We start from the raw sequence: 24,722 nt of genomic DNA, 5'->3' as shown, positions 1-24,722 counted from the left end.
CCACTGCTGAGCACTCGACCACCTATCCAAAACACATCCTGCTTAACCATAAGCACACAAGGAACACTGTTGAAGTCAGCAAGATGGTTCATGTGTTTAAATCCTGTTGTGCTGATCAAGAATCTTCAGCCAACTGTTCAAGATGTAGACAAGTAAATTCGTCACTTCAGTATCACCTGTAATAGTGACTAGCTTCAGAGCTGAAAATACCCCCACAGTACACATAGTAAGTCATTTTCACTGTGCTGGCCTATCAAAAACAATCGTTTCAAAATCAATGACAGACAAAGATACGAAGTTTTTGACCTCCAGTGTCCTCACCCATCCACTTCCACCTAAAGATATGGTCATTACAGAATTTAAAACTCTTTAAATAAGCATCTGTGCAAAACCCAGAAGAACAAAAGAGAACTACAGATGCATTGGTTTATTTTTATACAATAACTACAGTAAACACTTAGCCTTGGACCATTCAATGCTGGAATCACTGTCACTATAGTATTGTGTGTGACTTATTTCTGACTTATTTCTTGACTTATTTCTTGACTTATTTGACTTACACTTGACTTATTTCTGTGTCAGTCATCCTCCCCCCTCTAGAATGAACTTTTTTTCAAAGGAAACAGCTTATCTTCCATACTGCAGCAGTAGAAGAAAAATCCTCCTATACAGCAACACTTAAAATGTGGTTTTATGCTCTTATGGCAGCTAATTTTCCTTAAATGATTTAAAGGGAATGAATACATCTAAAGGGCCAGCACCAAGCCATTCTGGAACAACAACATGAAGCTGAACTTCTACTTTATACAACCCAGTTCTCCTGTGGGCAGCTCCTCAAGACAGATCTTGTCTGGAGGGGGAGAAACTGAGGTTATTACAATATTTTGCAGGGACCATTAATTTGCATTTTATTTCATTTCATATTTCCCAGTGTAGGGAGACTTCAAGTGAAGAGAAGGTGGCAGGACAAACCTTTTCAGATGTATATTCCCCGATCCATCACAGTTTGACAACAGCCCCCTTGCAACTGGTTCACCTATGCATGCAGCCAGCCCTCTATCATGTGCTACTCATCTAAAAGTTACACTCTATGCCTGGACAGAACTTAAAATTTTAGCAGTCTGAAGTGGCACATTTTCCCCTTTTGTCCCAGAACTTCAGATATGGTCTTTTCATACAAATATAACTGGGATCAGAGGGACTAAGAATATGGTATTGCCTGGAAAATAAATAAATAAATAAATAAAATCCTTTCTTGTGTTGTTGAGGGTCTCAAACTGACAGAAAGGTTGGTATTGACTAGGGGATCATAAAATCAGAAAAAAGAGGGTTTTTTTTGGTGAATAGCTTATTCACTGAGAAATGAAACTCTGAAGAGACATCTGAACTTTTCTAGTAATTTAATCAAAAAAATAATCCTAAATTGCATTTAAAAAAAAATTAAATAACCCTGAAAATGAAATGTTACATTTGTGTTTGAAAGGTTCCTTTTCTTTCCCTCAGAAGGAAATGAACTGAAACTGGTTCATCTCAGGTTGATCACCACAGAGGGGTGGGAAACAGAGATGGAGGAGAAAAAGATTTCCATTTCATAACAACTCTGACCAGACATTTCTTTTGAGTTTTCATTTCAGCTACCACAGCAAATAAATTCATTCTTTGCACACAGGGCAACAGGAAACTACCAGAGTTTTCAAAGCTTCCTTGGAATTGGACAAAGCTGAAAAGAATTCTTCCCCCAAGAATAGCTTTATTTTACTGACAGTGACTTTTAATAGTGCTGAGATGTGTCACTTTATGAGCTATAGGATTTTCCCTACACCTAACCTTCTTGTAATGTTTAAGGACCTCTTTGCCCCTGGAAAACAAAACAAAACAAGCAAACAAACAAAATTTCTGCTCAGACAAAGGAGCCTGCATGCTCTTTCCATCTTCAAGAAGGAAATTGTCTTGTTCTTTGGAGCAGGAAAGAAAAGAAAGACCAAACTAGCTGGAAGGCTCCTTGCTTTACTGTCCATCATCACCATTCTAATATAAGATATATTAAGAGCTATAGTCACAAGCACAGTGCTAGGTGCTGCACAAAAAGAACAGAAAAAATTCTGAGCCAGACAATTGGTGGTCTTAGAAAACATTTTACATACAATAGTGTACTAAATATGGGGTAGATTCCTACCTATGAACTTACCATTTTTGTGCCTAAAACCCATTCTGTACAGGTATTACTACTATCTGGAAGATAAAAGGTTCAATTAAGATGTACTAGCAGAACCAGGAGTTAAAGTAAAGAAGCTCTTATTCTGTATATAATGTAGCCAGCAGTAAGAATTATTCTCTTTATTAACAAGGCAAACTAGGTCCCTTTTTTTAAAATAAAATAAAATAAAATAAAATAAAATAAAAAATACATTAACTGAAAGAAAATAAAAATAAAAATCCAGGGAATTAAAGATTCAAATGCCATTTCCATAATGTGAGGCAGACAGAAAGAACAAATCTCAGGAATTCCACACAGAAAAAAAATAATAAGCTATAACATCTCCTTTTATTTTTTTGGTAGTGATTTTTTCCTACCCATCTCCATCTTTGTTCAGCAGTTTTTCCTTAGGTGCCACATTCAATAATCCTTCTGCACTTTGATGTCAAACATTCAATAGCTGTCTGCCTCCCTCCCACTCCTCTTCTCCATATTCTCTGCAATCCATCTCCTCTGATTAGCTAAGATTTCACCTTCAAGAACACCTCTGCTTCTGAGTGAGCACGAGTGTGTGCGTGTGTATTTATATAATATTTGCAAATATTATCCTCCTCCTGCTCTGCACGCTACATAGCAACCCCTGCCGGAGCTCTGGATTAAGCATCAATGCCATTCAGTAATTCAATTTGGGGGGCCTGCTGTTTCAAATCCAGCTCAGGACATCACGAGAGCAGCTCGATTGAATTTAGGCCCTGCTTTCAGCATTATTTCATATTTAATCTGAGCTGAACTTCATTTCACTTGCTCTCTCCACTCCGATGCTTCCTGCAACAAAAGGCACTTCAGATGTTCCCTGATCTCATGCAGTGGGGGTGGTGTTTGCTTGCTTCTCTCTTATTTTGGTTTGCCACTGGATTAAGCCACGTCAGAGTTGCTGGCAGCTCTCACAACCCCGCAGGAGGAGACAGACAGTACCTTAGCTGAGCGGCTGTTCTGGTGTTACTTCTCCCCACTCACCGGGTTGTTGTACATCTCGATGATAAGCTGTTTCACTCCGTGCAGGGTGGGATGAGCCCATGGAGATGGATTTGCCCAGTGCCGGTTTAAATCGAACCCCATAAGGGAGCACCTGCACATACAAGAAAAAACACAACACAAAGGACATATATGGGCTGTAGCTCCTCCTGGCTTCAGATGTAGAATTAGGGCTGTATTCTGCAGCTGCAGTATTTGAATAAGTTATTCTTACAGAAAAAAAAAAAAAAAGAAAAAAGAAAATTCCCCCTTGAAGACAAGGAAAGCCTGCAGCAACAGCCACTGTTAGAAATAATGTGAACAGCTGACTATCTATGAAATAACTACATCTTTGGCCATTCAGCCTTCTTCCCATGCACAACATAGATACTCCCTCTGTCCTTTGCCTTTTACCAGCTTGCCACACTGGTGCTGGAGGAGCCTGCCTGGCCCTCGAGGTTCAAGTCTCTTCAGAGCTGCAGCTGGGGGTTCTAAAGCTATAAGGATAATTCATGCACTGCATCACCAGGCCTTTACTTTGCCCTCAGTCAGGCCTTGACTCAGCAAAGCTGTTAAGAGCATCGAAATCAATGGCCATTAAGTATGTGCTTAAGGGATTTAAAGCATGAATGCAACTGTTCACTAACCCAGGGCCTCAGTCTCCTTCCCTCCTGCAATTGCCTATGAGAAAATTAGCCAGCCAAGACACTAAGTTAAAACGTTTTTTGGCCATCAGATCTTGTGGTCAGTGAAACATATATGCCACTTTGGCTTCTCCTTCCTGCCATGGCTCATCTCCCTTGTAGTACATTGCATTACATTTGATTCAGCTGCTCTAAGTCCCATCGAGTAATATTCCCTTCTGGTGAAGCCCCATTAAAACTCAGTGTGCTGGTGGTAGGGTGAATGCACAAGAAATTAAAAATCTAGAGTAGGCAGAGATATGAGGGGGAAATCATTTCCCTCACGTACTGCAGAGATCACCTAGACAATCTCTGGCCACTGATACAAGCTGGGAGTTAAATCCCTTCTACTGTCTCAGTCTGAGTCTGGGACCAGTGAAGCTCAAGCAGATCTTCAGGAATTGGGACCTGAAATCAGCTCAGGAATTCTATGAAAGATCATACAAAGTCCACAGAAATAATAAAAGCTCAGACACAAATGCAACTTTCTATATAATACAAGCAAACAAACAAACAAACAAAAAATCAACTTCATTGCTAAGCCTTAAATCTTCTTGAGAAAACAAGAGCTTTCATTGATCCCTGGTCTATTATGAGAATGTCTGTTCAACCTTAATCTTTTAAACACACCTGTGTAAACAGCAGAGATTTACTCCAGTGGCACTATCCTCCAACAAAAATTCTAAGAATCTAGAGACCAAAAACCATAAGTTTAACTGGCAAAAAGAAATGAAAATGCTCCCACTTCTCTAGCAGCTGAAACAAATGACTGTGTATATCAATCCCAAATAAAAGCTAGAGACAGGTAAAATGCTCAGAAAAGCAAAGGGATGAAACCACAGATGAGCTGGAAAAAGTCACCACCTTATCTTGGTCATCACCAGTCTGCTTATCTAGAGAGCAACTGTGCTTTTTCTCTGGACACCCCAACAATTCCACAGACAATCATGACTGTTGTCTCCAGTTCATGATAAAGCAAAACACATTATAGAAGATTTCTCCCCCACCACCCTCATTTTTTTTTGGTCTTAATATAAACTCTTCCCAGTCAGCTCAGCTAATCCTACCTTCTTTTGATCTCACAGACATTGATATAAAATCAGAGGTACTTTCAAAGACATACATGGAATTACACTGGGACAAAACCAGTGTAAGAACAGAATCACGTGGTTTTCATTTCATCAGTTCATACCCCCTTATGGATGAAGTGTCCCATTTACATTTTGTTTTAGTTTTATTTCAAACTAATAACACTATTAAAAGCAAGAGTATTTTGATTCCATTATATTACTCTCCACAGCACATTAAAGTGGGCAAGCTACAGAACACCAAGACTAAACTTTAAATTCATACATGGGTTGTCAATATTATATTTGGGACTTAGGACTTTTTGGATAACATTGTATAAGTCATCCCTATAAGGAATAGAAATAAACAATAACTAATTTATGAAAGATACCAAGGCATTGCAATTTGCACTAGCTAAATTTGCCACTAATCTCTGGTTAGTGGTGAATCTCATAGTTCATTTCGAGCAAGAGAAACAGTTGAAAATAGTTGTCTTTACTCAAGAAGACTTTGTAAACACAAAAAAAAACCACAATGCTCGACAAACAAGTTATTCATTTGGGAAGCTCCTCTGAGTTCTATTTAATAGGATCCCAAATTAATTTCCAGATATCACTTAGCTAGTTTTTGATGTGATATATCACATCTTTATCAATGTAAGAACAATTAATTCAATTTCTGACGGAGGCATTAGTATTTCTTTCCAGTCTGGGAACAGCATACATTTTTTTCTCCTATAAGTGTTGTTTCCCCCCCACCTTTTGGCCTAAAGACAAATTTGTATCCACCACACTTTTGCTTTATTCATCTGTTGCAAACTTGAGGTCTCTCTAAGGAAACATCAAGTTGTGTTCCTTAGTACTTCAGATTTGATTATTGACTCTTTTACATGTGGAGCTGTCTCCCAAAGCTCACGTATATCAGGACATGACCAAAACACAGAGTAAGAGTCTCCCACATGCCTACACTCATTATTTTGTCTTTCTCCCAGATGATGTGATCTCCCTCGTGGTAGTACCTCCAATGCAAGCACTTGAACAGGATAACTTAAGAATTGAATTTTGCACTGCTTTTTAATTCCCCCTACCAAGCTTATAATAGTTCATTTCCAATCCACAATGCTTGCAAATTTCCATTGCTTAACTGTTTACTTTCTGCTTCAAGCATTGTGTAGGCAAAGTGGAAACACAGGTATGTTCTGGAAACAGCAGCTCTGCAATGGGAAACAATTATGTTCTAATGCAATACAGAGCCTTTCAGTATTTAAGACCAGCTTGCTCTCTCACTTACACTGCAAGTGGCTTTGGTGTGGCTCCTCATATAACTAAGTATTCCCCAGATCTGTCCTACTGAGATTAAGTTTATTTTGTGACATAAAGTGTTCTGTACAAAACTGACAAAGTGAAAAAAATACAACCCCCCTAAAAAAACATTAAAGGACTGTTTAAGAATAATCTTTGAATCTTTGAAAAGCGATGCGGAGGAGACCAAAACAGGAGACATTACAGACTCCAACAGATGCAACAGAAGACAAAAGTGGTTCGAAAATTAGCAATGGATGGAGGACGTGAACTTTTCTAGAGTAAGGGCATCAGAAAACACTCTATTTCATGACATTTGATGTCCATGCCCATAAATGCTCTTAGTAATGATAGTATTGACATGGAGCCAAATAAGAAGGGCATACACAGACTACCACAAGTTAGAGATGGAATCAGGAGTTGGTGAGTTTTCTACAAAAAAAAAATAAAGTAAAATAAAATGTAGGAGCAAACTGCTGCTATCACCTGATTGTGGCCATCATTCATTCTGTGAAAACCTGGGCTTTGCATCAGTCATTGCTGACCCCCCAAAATGACATACATCTTAAAATATTTAAGCTGTTAACAATTACTTGAATATTGGATTGTGATGGTTAGGGTTTGCTAGATATATATTCCACTTACTATGTTTCTGTTCTGTGACAACATACATTTAAATCAGGTTCTGTTGTTACACTTGTTGAATTAGAATTTGCTTTTCACAAATGTTCTTCAGCCTTTTTCTAAAATTTCTATTTTCTACCAGCAGATAAATTTATTACAGTGTTTACAAATTTACATAAACACAGTGCAAATTCAGTCAAAGCAAATGAGTTTCAAAATTGAAATGGAAACTGAAACATTTTGCAGTATTTATCCTCCCTACTTGGGAGACAGCCAGATCTCAAGAGGTTACCAGCTCCACTCAGTAAAACCAAAGATGTTCAGACCAGCATTCAGCTTGCTGGGCAATCATCTGGACAGAACCTCTTTGCTTCCGAGGGCTTAACTCAACACAGGTTTTAAGGACTTCCTATGCAGCTGCTTTAATGAAAAAATCCTTGTTCCTTGCTAGAGCTGAGGAAGGTGTAACACCACGGCCTACACTAGGTTTATTTTTAGGGCTGCTTCCTATTCTTTCAAGTTGTGTATTTTCTTTCTGGAATCTCCAAGTTACAGAAACTTCCAGAACCTCTGCATTCCTTTCACTTGGGTTCTTCTCCCTCCCCTATTCATTTTTCCTGCTATGTGAGTCCGAGTCTCTTGCTAACAGACCCATTTCCACAAGGTGAGATATGGAGAATAATGGAGGAAAAGAGTTAAAGAAATCCTTTTTCATGGCATATGATTTAATACAAAGAAAACTCTACACTCTTCCCTTCAGCTTTGTAAGGTTGCGTTGGTTCATTGGATCAGTACCAGGTGAATCTCTAGATAATATTGCACACAAAGCCAGGGAGTTCAAATCCACAAATGGCGCTACTGACAGGGTTAGGATTTGAAATTGAAAAGGTAGTGGGGGGACCTCAGGCTTATTGCAATACAAGCAGAGACAGAGGGTAATTGGTCTCTATTGTTGCACTTCGAGGCAAGAGTAACGGCAAAGAACTGCTGAGAGACTGCAGCCTGCAATATCAAGCAGGAAGAGTAGGTGTGCAGTGTGAGAGCGAATACAAGAGGAACACATGGAAGACTTGTTTCTTTTAATAAATATATCATTTTAAACCTGTTATATTCACGACATTTTACAAATCAACTCTACACCTGCTGTTGTCGGCGAAGTCAGAGTCTTCATTAGCGAGCATTTCATCATGCGGGTGCTTGGGGTTTGCGATTTATGCATTTGCCTATTATTCATTAAAGAGGATTCATTCAAGCCTACATGTTCTAAGGCAATTAAGTAGCAAGACATTCTAACACTCCAGTTACAGAGAATCCCCCTCCCAACTCTCTCCCCCCTTCACAGCTTTCTGCATTTTTAATTTAGAGCTCTGGAAACCTTCACAAAGGCTATTTAACATAACCACTGCAGCGTGCTCCAGGCAGAACACGAGTGGCCATACAGAGCAGAACAGCATTAGCTACCAGAGACCACATGGTGGAGTAGATGTTTACAGAATGAGCGCTGCATGGTGTACTGACATAATTTTAAATAGTACATGACGGTTAAAGATGTGTTTCTCCATTTTCTGTGTAAACAATGTTAAATAAGAATAAACACAAAGGGATATTTTCTCCTTCTGATGAATACATGCATTTCTCAGAGCTCGTAATAGGCGCTACAGACACACGCACCAAGGAGAATACACATCCCCACCTGACACGGGCAGACTCCCTTCTCTGATCTGTAGGATACATCTCAATTCCAGTATTTTGCTCTCCCTACACACCCTGGGTCCTCAGTAATGCCAGAAGGATTCCTGGGCATGAAGCAGAGCACTGGAAATAAAAATGCATCCCGTGTATAGGAGAATCCTGATGTGTTTCTGGGATGCAAGACAGTAAGAGCTGATCATTAGCACGGTCTCCCTGCACATTCTCCAGCATTATGCCCAGTCCACTTCTCCATTTTTTAAGGGACATAGTTACCAGCACATCCCTAGGGAGACAAGTCACAGTTTAGCAAAGCCCTTCTCTAAGAAGGGTGTGTCTGGCCCCACACGTGGGTCTCTCCAAATGTCCACTCTTCAGGGACAGGTGTCGCCCATCCTGCCCCAGGAAGGTGTTCCTGGGACTCCTGCTCCCTGCTGGGGTGCTGAGTCACACTGGCACATCAATTTTGCATACCCAGGTGCAAGTAACTGAGAACACCTACAGTTCTTTCATTTTAAAGCCTGATTCATTGTTTGGCCTTTTCAAACCCAAACATATTGCTCACTTCATGAGAAGAAACCAGCAGAGTTCTTCACACCTTTTGGGTTCCCAAAAATTTCCACTGCGGACACTGACCATTCAGAAATTTCATATACATAGACTGCAGTGTAACATATACAAACTTTCTTTCCCAATAGAATCCACGATCCATGGATCACAACCTGTTAGCATTGGAGAAAGAGAATTCCAACTTCACATGTGATTTATTTACCCAACTCCCACCTCTCTGAGTGCTGTCAGCAGACCAAACTCCTCTAGGTTCTCCTTCCCAGTCTTCCTGACATTTCATATCTTCCACACAACATCCCCAAACCCTTCCATTCAGAAAGGCAGACCTTCTATAAACTACTTGTGTTTCTTTGTCATTCTACCTTCCTGGGTTTAGTACCCTTTGGCAGGCTGGGGGGAGGATAAGATAAACTCATCACTGGTGTTCACAGAAAACAACACACACATAAGCATTTCCCAAGACACAGCTTATCTTGAGTCCTGCTTTCATTCCCACTTCTGCCCCTTCCTAAGACTATTTAGCTTATCTGATACACACCACCTCTCAGTTATTAGCAAGCACTCCAGCTGCTGTACACCAACATTTCCTCACATTACAATGCATATTTCACATAGGTCTTGTCAGATGAAGTCAGCAGTCTTGCTTAAAAACAACTGCAGGGAAGAGGAAATGAGTAGCGTGTTCCCTCTAGACCTGTATTAAATGAACACCCCCCAAAAATGGTTCAGGTCTTACTATCAGATCTATTACACATCAAAAGTGGTGGTTAAAGGAGCCAACTTTTATGTCACAAATCTGTGCTCTTAAAATTTGGATATGCCACAGCTGCACAGACGCATACAACCTTCATTCAGCCCTGTGTATGTCATTATTATGACACAGTCTTCAACTGCCAGAGCACAGAGTCCTTTTCCACAGGGTTCTTGCTTTATTCCACACACAGGATCAACACTGTTCATTAATGAGTAGATTATTCAATATTTTGTCATTTCCTTATTGCTCTATATTCAGCCCTAGGCTCCTGCTTACTGCATGCTACTCAAAGCCTCCTCCAAAGACAGAGCTATTCAGTTCCTCATTGCTTTTCTGAAGTGCTTAACACTGCAGGACACAATTGCTTTATAAACACTGATGGACTTATTTTCCCAACTGCATTGGTACAAGAGGGAACCACATTGTCCCCAGTTCATAGAAGAGCAGTCAGAATACAGCGAATCCGTAAAAAGACACACACTAATTTGGACCACTGTATCTGAGAGGCTAAAGATTTTTTTTTGTTTTGTTTTGTTTAAGAAAACTTCACGTAGCATGTAATGTATTCACCATCTAACAGTCTGATTTGAGCTGAAGCCGACCATACTCAAGGCTTCTGGTTTCTCCAAATATGACCTGAAATGACAACATTGGCCATTAGAATATTAGAAACAGCCACATCTAGGAATTAGCACAGTTAGAGGTGTAGGTTCCTATAACATGTTATTAATAGTTTATATATGGGTTTCAGGTGTTTTTGGTTATATGTTTATTGGCCCATTTTGCTTGGCTTTGGAGTTTACTGCTGCAGTGAACTCTGTCCAATACCCTGCTCTCATACATAGCAGTTGATCTCGCCCTTTTTCTCCTAAACAGAGTTAACCAATTACACCACTGCATTGCAGCTTGTCAGACTGTTTGAATCCCAAACTAACACCTACACTAAGGCAGTGATAGTACTCACACATTCTCAGTAGATCCACACCAGAAGTCAGCCAGAAGAAATCCATCTCCAGTATCTCAAAGGCCTTATCCTCTGATAGCCAGAAGTGAGAGTTTGACTTGATACACAAACTACTAGGAACATGTGCTCTGTTCTGATGAGACAGCAAACAGAAAAGCAGCACAGGACTGGCAACCTGCTAGCTGAATGCTGGCTAGCAAGATTTAACTGCCCAGCACCAGAGAGCACAATCCCTGGCTTCCTTTTATAACTCTCTTTGCTAACAGGCTCTAACACTTAGGTATTTCTCACCCTCATACACAGCCAGGATATTGATTGTATCCCTGCACGGCCTTGCCATGTCTGTAACTAGCTCAGCTTGCAAATGGCTTTTTGAATTGGGTACATAAATATCCATCCATTTTTGAGTTGGCAGAAGAGAAGGCCCCTTTATCGTCTCTGCGCAGCATTACTCAACACATACCCATTGTCTGCAAGCAGCCTACCCATGCTTCATTAGTTATAGCCTAACTTTCACCCACAGTTAGAGTCATGGGTACATTCATTAGCCAGGAGCTCCAATACAGAGTCCCTTTGCCACCTATTAGGTGAAAAATTTACAACTGTATGGAAAGTCCTGAACAACAGCCCAGGTCTCATAATATTCTAGAAGAGGGGAAAATGACTCAGTGGTTCACTTAGGGCAATAACATAAGACTGTGGAGACCTCTTATGCAGCCTATGGAAAAACTGCAATGCCTCAGTTCTCCTCTTGTAAAAATAATTATATTACCGACCCTCCATGGTGTTTTGAAAGGAAATATGTGAAGGATTATAAAATACTTTGGTGCTACAGCAATGGGAATATATTAGGCTCTATAGATGGAGTTTAAGTGGTTTATGGAATCTCAGGAAGGTTTTCTGACATAGCCTGAATTGCAGTGAGATTTGCTTCCAACGAGGTCACACTACTGCTCATTTAACATTCGCTTCTGAAATACTTGTAAGAGCAATAACATAACCCAGGTTCATTTTATGAGAGAAATTCTGAGTTTTTATTTATATATGTATAAATATATACACACACATCTACATATATATGTATCAGTGAATCTTTCCTCTTGCTCTTTCTACACACAAATCCTTGTAAGTAAAGATTTTTTCCTCTCAAATGTCTCTCTATTCTCACTTTAATTTCCAAGGTCATCTGGCCCACTGGGTGTGTTACATATTGCTATCTAATTAAAGAGAGCACATTAACCTTACTTTATTAGGTTGTTTTAATACCTGCCAACTGAATGTTGTGCATTTAGCAAAGGGACAATGTGGCCAAGTATATTTAAAACAACAACAACAAAAAAAAAAAAAAGAAAAAAGAAAACAAAACACCTGAGCATTTGTCTTTGGAAAGTCCACCAGAAATTCTGAGAATGATGCAAATATTCTTTTCATAATCACTGCTATGATAAAATAACAAACATTTCATAACAAAAATAATCCCAGTGCCTTGTTTGTCACATAACATTTCAGAAGATGGCAGACAAGCTATAAAGCCCTGATCTGTCTCTGATTGCAATCAACAAAAAGACCAGATGCTTTCAAAGGAAGTTAAATCAGGCTCAGATCTTTTCCAATCACTTCTTAATTTAAGGGGCAGAGTTTTACCATCTGAGCTTCACTGCATGGTATTGCCTTAGTCCAAACAACACAGAGGAGGGGAAACTATACAACAGCACAGTGGTCTCTGTTCCATTACCAATTTTACCTCATATCACTTAGGCTCTGTATTTTCCACTAGTCCCATCGGTTAAGCACACTATACACCCTAGAAAGCAAGGTACCTGGCAAAGATATATTTCTCATAATATTCCATGACATCTCCTCTTACTAACTCAAAACAACGTATGAGGGGATTTGGTGCCATCGCATGAGATATGGGTCAGTTGTCTGATACAGATGCTTGCCTGATGCAGAAGAATGGGAGTGTAAAAGCACTCAAACTGTAACTTCTATCAATCACTGCAACGCACCAGCAGAATGTGATTTGATACCGAGCCAAGCTAAAAGTACACATTTTGATTCCAGAGCACTGAAAACAACTCATTGCAATGACTAATGGTACAATGAAAGATTAGTTTGAGAATCCTGATGAGAATATTAAGTCTGAAAAAAAAAATAAAAAAATTAAACCTTCAGGGATTTTGAGCTTTTTTTTTTTTTTTTTTTTTTTTTTTTACTGTTACCTCTACAAGACAAGCACTTTGTGAAAAATGGTCAGAAAAGCAATTTTTTGTCTTCTGGTTAAAAGAAAATTATACCATTTTCTGCAATGTACAGAAGAATGCAATAATTACTGAAGATATGCAACATTTGAAAAAAGGAGCTCATGATGAGATACCAATGCAAAATAAATCTGCAGGTAACCTTCACAAAGGCAGACCATGAAATTTCAGGTGGATGCTGACCTCAGTGTACTTGTTGTCACACCCTGTACATTAAATTTGTTTGATCAAAAAAGCATCTGTTAACCAAAAATATGAGTGAAAATTTCTTGTCAGTCCAGAATTAAACCTGCCATACAGAACTGATCTTATTTTCTTGTGTAATCCTTTAAGAGACCATTTAATACGAAATTATGACACATCATTGGACCTGGCTTTGTATTTCTCATCTTGAGATGCTTTGCTTTCAAATGTAACTGAAGAAGGCAGAGAGCTTCAAACTGTCAAAGACAAGACTGCATCCTTCAGTCTACCTGCACCCCTCTTGCTTTATGGTCTATACTATTTTTCCAGTGAACTCTCCACTCAATCAGACAAATTATTATTGAATATTAAAGCACTAATATACATGGATATATTAAAGTTGTGTTAGCAAATCAAAAAATATGGTTGAGAACTTTTATTAAGTTCAATGGCAACCTTGTCAACTGTTGCTCAAAAAAAAAAAAAGTGAATAGGTAGAACACATGCCCAGTATTACTTGATCAAAATTTTATATTTACTTGTTCTCTTAAGCTTATGGCTTGTGAAATGTAAGATGCCACAGCAGCAAATATAGTGCAATATCAGCTCAGGGTTAAAAAGTACTAATGCTTATGTGGTTGCACGTGCTGCAGTACCCAATACTATTTGCCTTTCCCCACTGACTGTTCTCAGAGTTTCCTTTCCATGTCACATCTGCACTGTAGCAACAGAAGAGCTACTTGTCAGTCTGGCGTCTTAAGAAAATAAGATTTGTGCAACCCTTACAGTACTGAGCATGCACAAAGGTGTGATTTTGCCTGTCTGTTCTCTACCCCTCCTTCATCTAACTTCTAAACCCAATGGCTAATTTTAACTCAGTTTAATGGAAAAGGACATAATGGTAAAGAGGATTATCAATGCTCATAAAATGTATGCTTCCTTGTGCGTCTAAGGGGAAAAAGACTTAAGGAGGGAGAAACAAAGTTCTCGTGCAAGTCCAGCCAGGACAGAGCTCTTCTCATCTGGCTCCCTGCACACCCCTAAAAGGACTAGAGATGAAGTACAGTGACATGACAATACCATGAGAAACAGTTTCCCCCAGATAATCAGACACATAGATGTCAGACAAATTGGAAGTTGGAAAGGAGTTTTTGGCTTTTTGCCTGAAAGGGTGCTCCCATGAACATGTCAACTGAAGAAAATATTATGCAATGAAGTAAGTCTTTATTAGGTAACAAAATCCGTGCTTAAAATACACAAATGAAAAAAAAAAAAAAAAAAGACTATCCACAGCAATTTTCAAAACGTGACTGGAAAAAGCCCCAAGTAACACATGTATCAGTGAAGTTAGATTTGCTTTGAGAAGGGAGTCTGAACAAAGATCTCCAGAGGTCCATATAAATATCTTTTTCCTATAATTCTATGAAAGTCCCAAATATAGGGAAAGTTTCAGTTGCTGCTCCTACCTCAGTAGACACCAGAGAACCCAGATGTGGAACAGCAGACTTCAGTCTTATAGAATGATTTGGTTTTTCTTTTGCGTATTTGCAGTTTAACACAGTTCATCACCCTTGAGATACAATCCCATAGCAAAAATGTACAATGAATGAGAACATATATGAGTGGGAAGTGGAGGAGCAAACAGATTTCAATTTCAAGCTTTCATAGCTTAGCATAAACAAACATGAAACAATTCATCCTCAGAATATAGAGGTGGGAGGAGGTTATTGACAGTGTCCTCTAGACACACAGGGAGACTGAGAACTAGAGAGCCTGGAGCGAAGAGAACACTTTAAGAATTGTTTAAAACCTTAAGAAAGTTAGAGACAAAGATGAAGCTTGTCTGTTTCATTCATAGGAGCTGTAACAGCAATTCTTGTATGCTGCTACCCCCAGACTGTTAAAAATAAAAATAAAAAAATAAGGCAGCCCTGTCAAATGTGGCTTTCTCCTTAACAAACATGACCTTTTGAAAATATGAGTTAAAATTCAGAATGGGTGAACAGATTCTAGAGAAAGCAACAGAAATAGCTTCTAAAGAGCATACACTCAGCTAAGTCTCTTTATGAGTCTGAAAAGCATAAATTAATTTTTTATATTTCCCCTCTCCATTATTTCTCAGAAATTTGTCCTTTACCTGTATGCAAGCTGGCATAGGACCAAGACTCAAAACAGTCACCTCAGATGGTGTCCCATTTCTGCACCTTCTAGCTGACAAAGATGATCATGAAGTGATTAGAGAGAGAGTTTCTTCTCTTTCAGATTTGTATAGACACTCCTTTAAGCTGTAAGCAGACAATCTAAGAAAGACCACCTCCCCAGCTGACTCTCCCATTAGCTTCTCTATTCTCACATCATTAAAAGCAGTGATGCGCTGCACAGATTGTTACTGCTTCAGCACCAGTGGTGTCTCCCATGGAAAGCTTGTTTTGAAGAATCATGAACAAAAATAAATACTAGTTCATACTGTACCTGAGCCCACTGCTTATATATGATAAAGTTCTTGTGTTCCCAACTGTCTCGTGTTCCCATCACATCCCACTGTCATCTTCCCAAGGCGGTTCAGGAATTAGTCCTTTCAGCTATATTTTGCACCGAAGTACTTCCATATTTGACAGGCAAGACAGAAAACTATTCAGCAGTGCTGATACCTGGTTTGTTCAAGCTAAGACTAGGATCTGAGTGCTGTGACTTCCATTGTGGACTGAAGTAGTTCTTTGATTTGGGGAGTTAGTGCTCCCACCTTTGAGTATTTTGGAAGCTGATTCTTGTTCTTGCCTCCTGACAAAATTTCAAGGCAACTTGTTCTTAAGGCCCATGAAATGGGATTACTGGAGGCATGTAGAGAAAAGAGCAATTCACTACTTTCAAAATCAAATCACTCTTCTATACTGGCTTGACCTGAATGCCTGCCAAGAACACTGTGGTATCCCTATCTGAAATTCACATTCAAACTCACAGGGTGGAATTAATCAAATAAAACAAACTTTGACAGTAGTGAAATGGGTCACCCTGACCACACACGTGCTTGAAAGAGTAGATGGAGGTAAACAATTCTAAGGCTTACAAAATTAAATGGCTCACTTTTAATGGAAGCACATGGAAAAAATAGTTTTACGGCCAGAAAAAAGAGATGAAAATGACTTCAGTTTGAAATAAAATTTATTGAAGCCCGGAAGACAAGAACAGAGACAAAGGAAAACAAAACAAAACAGCCCAGAAGAGCCCTGAAAATCCAATCTCTCCCATCAGCCTCTGGAAAATGGATAACCTATGCATGGTATGATTGAATTTCACTGTTTCATCACCCTAGCGGTAGCATCTTGTATGAAACTCTGTTTTATGAATTGAGTTTTGAGAGGAGCCTGAGAGAGCAGAAGTTATACCAATCTAATCAGGAAGTGACAAACACATGCATCAAAATGTTGCATCGTCAAGATCCAGAAGCCACTTAATTCCAGAAAGATTTTCACGTTGAGAAAGCACTTTTGGCAACAGCATTCAAAATGATGAGAAGGAAGATGAAAATCCAGGTGGAGGAGGATAATTATTTTTTTCAAAACATACTTTCAAAAATTAGGCCAAGTTCCTGCATGGTTTCCAACTTCCTATGCAAACCCATATTTTGTTTGAATGAAGGACACAGGCATTTTCTTCCATTTATTCCATCTGTTTTCTAAACATATGATAAAAATGGAACGAAAGGTACGTAAATGAGATCACACCATCATAAAATCCATAAAGTCATAAGACTCCACACAACACTGAGCAAAACATCCCAAAAAGGAGTTTAAATACAAGAAATAACATACTAATACCATTGTCACATAGGAAGGCAAGCAAGATTCAGGATCCTGCTTTGTAACAGCTCCTAAACAAAAGCAGAGCACAGAAATGGTCTATGATTATCGATAACATGAGACCAAATCAGAAAGCATGTGCATTTAAAGGAAACGACATCAAATGCTTCCTCCTTCAAAAGAAAAAGAACGTCACAATCACTTTGTATTTCCCTGGTCTCAGCTTGCATTTCCTATCTAAATACTGAAGATAGCTTCAAAGGATAAGTACAGATTAGCAAAATATTCAAGGTGATTGAATGGATTAGTATTATTGTTTAGCACAATGCAAGGTGATAGAAAAATCCACAGAAAAGAAAGATCTGATATCTGGACAGCCACTTGAAATTATGCAGCTCACACGCTGAATTTTTACATTTTTTGTAACATCATCAAGTGTCACAGTAGATGCCTGAAAACAATTCCAACTAACGAGTGGGATTTAAAACTGGGGATCTTGAGCAACAGGTGGAACAAAAAATCCTAAGTACACTGCTATTTTGTCACACAGAAAAATCCATATGCTAGTGCCAGAGGCAAAAATAACACATTCTAACAAACTACACATAACAAAATTCTGAAGAAACATTTTTTCTGTAGGAGAAGGGAAAAAAAGAACAGAATTTAAATGCATCAAGAAAAAAAAAAAAAAAATCTTAAGAGGAATTTTATCCCACATCAAATCCCAGTTAGTTAGAGAGCATAAATAGCTGACATCCTCACCATGCTGGCTATTGTAATCATGCCCAGCAGCTACTTCTCTGTTTTCCCCACCCGCATAGAAATCCATGCTTTAGTTACAGGTTTAGTGATGTGTTGTGTTCCCCTTAGGTCACAAGAATGCAACACTTTATCAAGCAGATAGACCATTTCACTGCATGGAATGGCTATTTAGTTTATTTCTAGGTACCCAACACCAACAGAGCGAAGCTTGAGTCAAAATAAGAACAATTTCACGTAACCTTTATTTAGGGACTGAGATCTTGCATTAAGACATTAGAATTCTAGAGTCTTCTCATTTTCCAGAACCAAAAACTTTGTACTTCAAGAGCTTAATAAAAACTCCTAAAACTTGGGCATCTATGGTTTGCGTTTCATTGGTTCTTGGAACAGTTCACAAGCATTAATGAAATCTTTTTGCTGCAGCAAGGCAGGTGCATACTATTAGTCTCACTTTGCAACTAAGACGACCGAGAAACAGAGGGAGATTGAGTGAATCATCCAAGATCATGCTGGACTTGTTTGACAGGGTCATAAATAGAAATCAGGATTCTGCAAAAAGTAAATAAATCACCTCTCTCCCTGCAAGAAGCAGAAAAATGTTTGGTTAATTTTAACTGTGTGCATCCTTCCACGCTTCTGGGATACAGCCAGAAAAGGAAATATCGCTATTCCAAGCAAGGTCATTCCCTCAGAAAGTAAAGGCAGACTCAGCCATAAGTAACAAGTGTGCCAAAACAGCGTGTCCTCACAAGAACTTCATTTGAATGTTTAAGATCCAAGATAGTGCTACAAGGATTTGAGATCTCAATGAGCATTATTTACCTGAAGAGAACCCCAGTTCCAAATTTACCAATGTTTTCTCAAGGGTACTTATCAAGGCATGAGTAAACAGCAAATGGCATTCACCAAGTGAACACAGGACAGCTAAATATGCCGAGTTAGCAGAATTATCTCCAGACATAAAAAAGCAACTTGCATTGGACTGTGGCAGGCAACTTTAGCCAAGACAAACAAATTAGTGTTGATGTTACTTTCTGCAGTGTAACGGAACGGCTTAACCAGAATGCACGTGTGGAAAAAATGAATAAACCCAAAGAGCCCTCATTGGCCCAAACACTACAGATTTATCCCCATTTCCAGGAATGCAATATTCCAGTTTAACCGGAAAGCTTACAATATATTATTTGGGCTAAAAAGGCAGTTTGCTTTTTACTTGTCTTGACAGTTTTGACAAGATGACTATCAGATGGAGGTTCAGAGATAGATGTAAAGCAGAAAAAAGCCAATTATCAACTTTCTTCTCCTTCAGAAAAATTTGAAGCTGCTTCCCTGTAATGAACAATATGCAAGTATATCATTGGAAACTGAAATGTGGCTTACACCTGAGGCAATCAGCACAGTAATTGGGACAATTCTCAAAGACAAAAATTTCCCTCTCCAAATTTATATTCATAGCTCTTTTGGTCTCCCCCACCCCTAGAATTAGAAGTCATGACTTCCATTTGGGAACTCCAGCATCTTCAGTGCTCTGCAGCCATCTCTGTGGCCACGCTGCTCAAACTAGGAGGGCTAACCTAGCTCAAAGTTTGTCCAAATTGGAAGATAAATTAATGTTGTAAAAACCAAACTCCTATTTCAAACGAAAGCTGTTTTCAATCCTTTAGTGCAAGAAGTGGACATTTTGAGACAAAGTACAACATCCCAAAATCTCTTTAGCCTCATTTCCTTCTTCACCACACCATACTGCTTGTTTTAGTGTTTGAACAAATGACAAGAAATTTTCAAGACAAATTTGAAAACTTAAGGGAGTGAAGGGAGTATTATGCAAAACAGTAGCTAGCTCTGGACACAACAAAACTTACGCATTAAATAAGACTAGACAGTAATCTGCAAAGAGGGTAAGAAGGACAATCCAAAAGCATTATGTCCAATAACATAAAATGTGTTAGATCTACAATTTTGGTGTGTAGGAGTAGAGATATCAAAGCAGTAGACCAGCTATGAGGATACGAAATGAAGAAGATTAAGGGAATGTGGAGTAAAGAAAAGCAGGATAAGAATAAAAGTGGTAAAGGTGAAAGAAAGGAATTGCTGAGCATGCACCTAGTCACAAAAAGCAAAGTGCCTGAGAGAGAGCATTCAGAGTGGTCAGAGGTTACTGCACATTTATGACATATAGAGAGCAGAAACAATCACAAAGTTTGGCTATTTCTAGAGCACCATCCAAACTCAGCCCACAAAAGTAGCCATTTCATCATAATAAATACTGGAATGCCAGGCAAAAATGAGACACAATTTTACCTGCTTGCTTGGATTTATCTCAAAATTAAGAGAAAGAAAGGAGGGGGAAGCCACAGAGACACATTGCTGGGACCAGTAGATCAATGTCAGCATCCCATATGAACTCTTTTCACAAGCACGATACTAGCTAAATAAACCTGCCAGTTTATTCTTCTGTAGCAATTTCCACATTGTTAGGAAACATTTCAGTGCTAATAAGGAATCTGACTGACCATTCAGATATGATAACTGAGCCCAAACTAGAGTCTGGTGCTAGCAACATCTGGCACACCCATACTTAACAAAAACTCACCAAACAAATACACAAAACAGTGGGCCAGATCCACAGTCAGTGCAGGTCAGTGCAACTCTGTTGATAGCTATATGCAAAGATATCAGTAAATTTATGCCAGCTGGAGAACAGACTCCTCTGACTCACGTTAAACAGCTTAAAGGCAGACAAATCTCATCCTTACCCCCCACTTCCCAATTTACCAGGGCTCAAGATATCTGTCCAGATAGCAGTTTAGTCCACTTATTACAGATGATACAAATCGCTTCTTGGGAGCACACCACTGACCACAGACAGCTCTAGGCCACCAGCCTAGAGTAGGTGATTGACTTTTGGATAAAAGATATACAAAATAAAATTGAAACCTGAGTTGGACTAATGTTACAGTTGGTGAAGTAGCTGCCAACAACAGAGAATGCACCCATCTTGTATCGGTTAAGTTATGTAACTGTAGCTGTTTTGATACCTACTACATAAAAATCAGAATCTATAGTGCAAGATCTGACAACTTGAAAATAGTAATCCCCCTGATCCAGTACACAAAGTTTGGATTTTTCAGAGTACTAGAATCCCAAGGGAAACTTCATCCTCAAGCAATTTCATGCCAAAATTTCACAACCCAAGGTAGTACACAGCATTTCCCCCTTTCCCCCATCAAGTTTTCAGAACAGAGCATCGAAACCTTTGAAATTCTCTCATGGCTCATTTGTAGGCATCTCACTGCATCCCAGTGAGAGTGGATAAGATGGATAATTGAAAATGGGACATGTGGGCATCAAAACAAGCAAAATGGCCCCTCCTTTCTTTTTTTTCTTCTGGTTCATGCTTCTAAATGAAATCCCAGGCTGTATTCCAGCTGCTACTCAGAGCTGTCACAGAGCAGGAACATGTAGAGAGCACTTAAACGACTGACTGACCTATTTCCATCCTTGTCTGTGCTGCTGCATCTAAACCCTTTGTTCTGAATTCTGTGCACATACATGCACACGTGCACAGCAATTTTCCTGCATACTCCCATGAGGAGCTATTTCCAAAGTCTAACCTCAGCTCCTAAAGGAGTTCTCTGTAGCCTCCAGAACAGCTGTTAACCCCATGGCCTAAGTGCCCTCCCTAATTAGGTTAACTTTTGGGAGTCTACCCTTTGGGGGGAAAGTCGAGAGCTTTGGCTCACTACCTTGTTTTCACTCGTATCAGGTCTGTTCTCCATTGAATGCTGCTCTACATCCAAGGAATTTGTGTACAAGGATACTTCATCCCTCTTAAAAATGCAAGCATACAGCATACTCAATTGCTTATCATATAAATTTAAAATCACATTAATAGTCAAAGCTCTGGCAACTAAATTCATGTATGCTGCCAAAGACCACCAAAAGAGCACCCAAATGGCTAGTCCCTTCCCACAGCACTCTAACCAATGAGACTTGAGAGTGGCAAAAGGTCTCCACAGCTGAAGGGCTCTTGAATCTTCCTTGTTCCTTTTGCAGCAGCTAAATGAGCCTTGTTACCCTATGTGACTTCTGTGCTACTATATGTGGCTTCCCAGGAAGCAGCAGTCACTGTCTCGCTGATCTTGGCTGAACTTCAAAGATATAGAAAAGTTAATTGGATGAAATGAGACTTCCAAAAAAAAACTGAGTGTGTAAAGACATTCAATGAAAGGTTTTAATGAAAACTCTAATCCAAGGAGCTGCAATAGAGTGGCAGCAGTATTCGTGATATCGTAGTGGAACCAATAATACTTAGGAGGAAACTTTTCTTTCTTAGTTGTTGTTCCTCCTAAATGAACACTTCATATGCTTCCCCCCCTTCCCACCCCTTTCAATTAAAAGGGTTGTAAAATGAGAAATGAAAAAAGTGCTAATGAAGGCAATACAGAGCATTAGAAAGATTCCTTTTGAATATGACTATATTATCCTTTACTGGTCTATGAAAAAGTATACAGTAAATGTTTTTTTCATTATTTCTTGTTATAAGAGAGCTCTGACATGAATGAGTATAATTATTGCTTCTGCAGTTTTGTATCATTCTCTCAGTAAGTTTTCTATCTCTGCTGAAGGTGTTTTTATAAAAGGAAACTCTGGTCAGCAGGGTGCCAAGTGCTGCAAAATCCTGTTGATCATTTGAGGAGCAGAGCACACTCTTGAAGATTTTTAGAGAGCCTCACAGAACTCAACCAGAAAAGTGAACTTTGAAGAACCCTGAAAATTGTGAAGAACTTCAGAATATTCATGTATTCTGAAATGCCAGGGCAGAGCCTAAATTCATCTAGACTGATTTAAATAATGAACCATCCAATGACACCAAGCTTCTACAGTTATATCCAGACATACAGATCCTTTATATACAGATATATAAAGGACAAAGTTTGGTTTTCACCTGCAGGCTTCATGAGAGGACAACCTGCTATTTGCCTCAGTAGCTTGTTTCACAGATTGAACCATTTCCTTTACTTTTTGAAAGTTTCACTCTCGAAATATTATTGTCATATCCTCCTCTGCAAAAGTTTTCAACTCCTACACTACTGCTCTGCCTGAACATGTGCATGATGGTGGCACCAGCTTCCTATATTAAATAACATTCTCTCCTTCGTCTTGCAGTAGAAGAGATGTTTTCCAAACCTCAGATTGATCTTTGACACTTTTCCACACCCCCATTTCAAATCTCCAAAAGCACAGTCAGTGCAACCAGACGTATGAGCTAGGGCAGAGCGCAGGACTAGTGCGGTGACTCAGCTGAGGTCTTTCAGGGGTACCTCAAGTATCTCAGTGTGGACCACATTCATATAGCCTTCCTTGCACTCTCATGAGGGCTTCAGACAAGTCCAGACTAATAAATGGCTTCTGTTATTCCACTCAGTATTTTCCCCTAAAATAGGTACAGGTACATTTCAATGGCATGTCAACACAACACAAGAAACCAGTGAGCAAATCGCATCAACACAGGTACTCAAAATAAAGGAAGCGTCCTTAGTTGAAAGCTAATCCAATCACCAAAATCAGTTGGAGAATTTGCATTAAGTCCTCTCTCAGGACTACACTGAAGTTCATCATTCATTTAAATATTACAACCCTGAAACCAGGTCTTCACTCCTGATCTCTGTGCAGTGGATTTGGTATCTTAAAAAGGGAGTAAAGCAGATGACAGCACCTTTCCTCCTGTTCAGGTCTGTATAATAAAGGCCTGTTTTCCATCATTTTCAGGAGGTTAAAAGACTGAGATTCCTATATAGTGTAGTTATAGAGGTATGCTATATAACCAAATTCCCTTAGAGACACTATTTAAAAATTTGGGATAAAGAGACTTCTGAAAACAACTCAAAACACGTTGATCTTGTAGGATGACTGGAAATACATGTAGTTTCCAGTGGAGCCTTGATACATGCAGCTGTTATGTTCTTGTTACTTACAGATCTAATCATTTCTTGCAGAGACTACCAGGATTTTGTGATCGACATCGACTGTTCCCAGAAATATATCTTCACGTAAAAGCTAATCCACTTTTGTACAGAAGAACTACCAAGCTAGCTCTAGAAATAGAATAAAACAGTTCTCTTGGATGGGACCTACAAAGGTCATCAAGTCTGACCTTCTGGCCATTTCAGGGCTAACCAAAATATAAAGTATATTAATTAAGGGTATTCTCCAAATGTGCCCTTTAACAGAAAGCTTTTTGCTGGTTGGTAATTTTTAAATGATGGCTTACAAGCATCAAGAAGAGTCCCATTCATTAAAGAAAATTTTAAACAAAGAGAAACATCTCAAATGATATTTGCCAAAGATTTCTGCCTTTCTTTTTCTTTTCTCTTTTTTTTTTTTTTTTTCTTTAAACAACCAGACACAGAAGCTTAGGACTCCAGGCTGTTTCCTGGATAAGTTTAACAGTCTCAAGAGAAAGAAAAAGAACAAAGAAAGCAAGTACACCAAGGCGTCATTCTGTCCTGCAGCTGAGCACTCTCCTCCAAATACCATTCCTCATATGCTGTGCGTCCCGAGGTGCCCCATCCTGCCCCAGAACAGATCTTTAGCTAACAGGACAGAGGCAGCTGCTCGTCTCAACACTGATGCACTTATGCCTGCAGGCAGTCCCTTGGGAAATTTTACTTGCAGCTGGTTTAGGCTCTCTTGTCCTATTGGACTCATTCACGCAAAGGAACAAAATCTGATGGCAATAGCTGTGTTAGGAAGCCAAGCTGTTATCAACACTTATGGATCAGAACTGGGTGCCTGGTCTGCAGGAGATGAGAACTGCCCAAAAGCCACAAGCTACGCACCTATAGGGGA

The 24,722-nt window shown here is 39.2% G+C and overlaps 1 protein-coding gene across 3 annotated transcripts in view; it reads right to left on the bottom strand.

Annotated features, from left to right (window-relative positions):
* Nucleotides 1–24,722, bottom strand: part of BEND5 (BEN domain containing 5) — a 923,509-nt gene that overhangs the window by 156,197 nt on the left and 742,590 nt on the right. For all 3 annotated transcript variants that reach the window (XM_032191937.1, XM_032191939.1, XM_032191938.1), the window contains one exon: nucleotides 3,215–3,326. In XM_032191937.1, the coding sequence (XP_032047828.1) occupies nucleotides 3,215–3,326 (112 nt within the window). The remainder of the gene's footprint in view (nucleotides 1–3,214; nucleotides 3,327–24,722) is intronic.

The sequence above is a fragment of the Aythya fuligula genome, chromosome 8, assembly GCF_009819795.1.
Source record: "Aythya fuligula isolate bAytFul2 chromosome 8, bAytFul2.pri, whole genome shotgun sequence".
Lineage (NCBI taxonomy): Eukaryota > Metazoa > Chordata > Aves > Anseriformes > Anatidae > Aythya > Aythya fuligula.
Note: the sequence above shows the minus strand (reverse complement) of the source record. Positions and strands in the feature narration are given on the sequence as shown.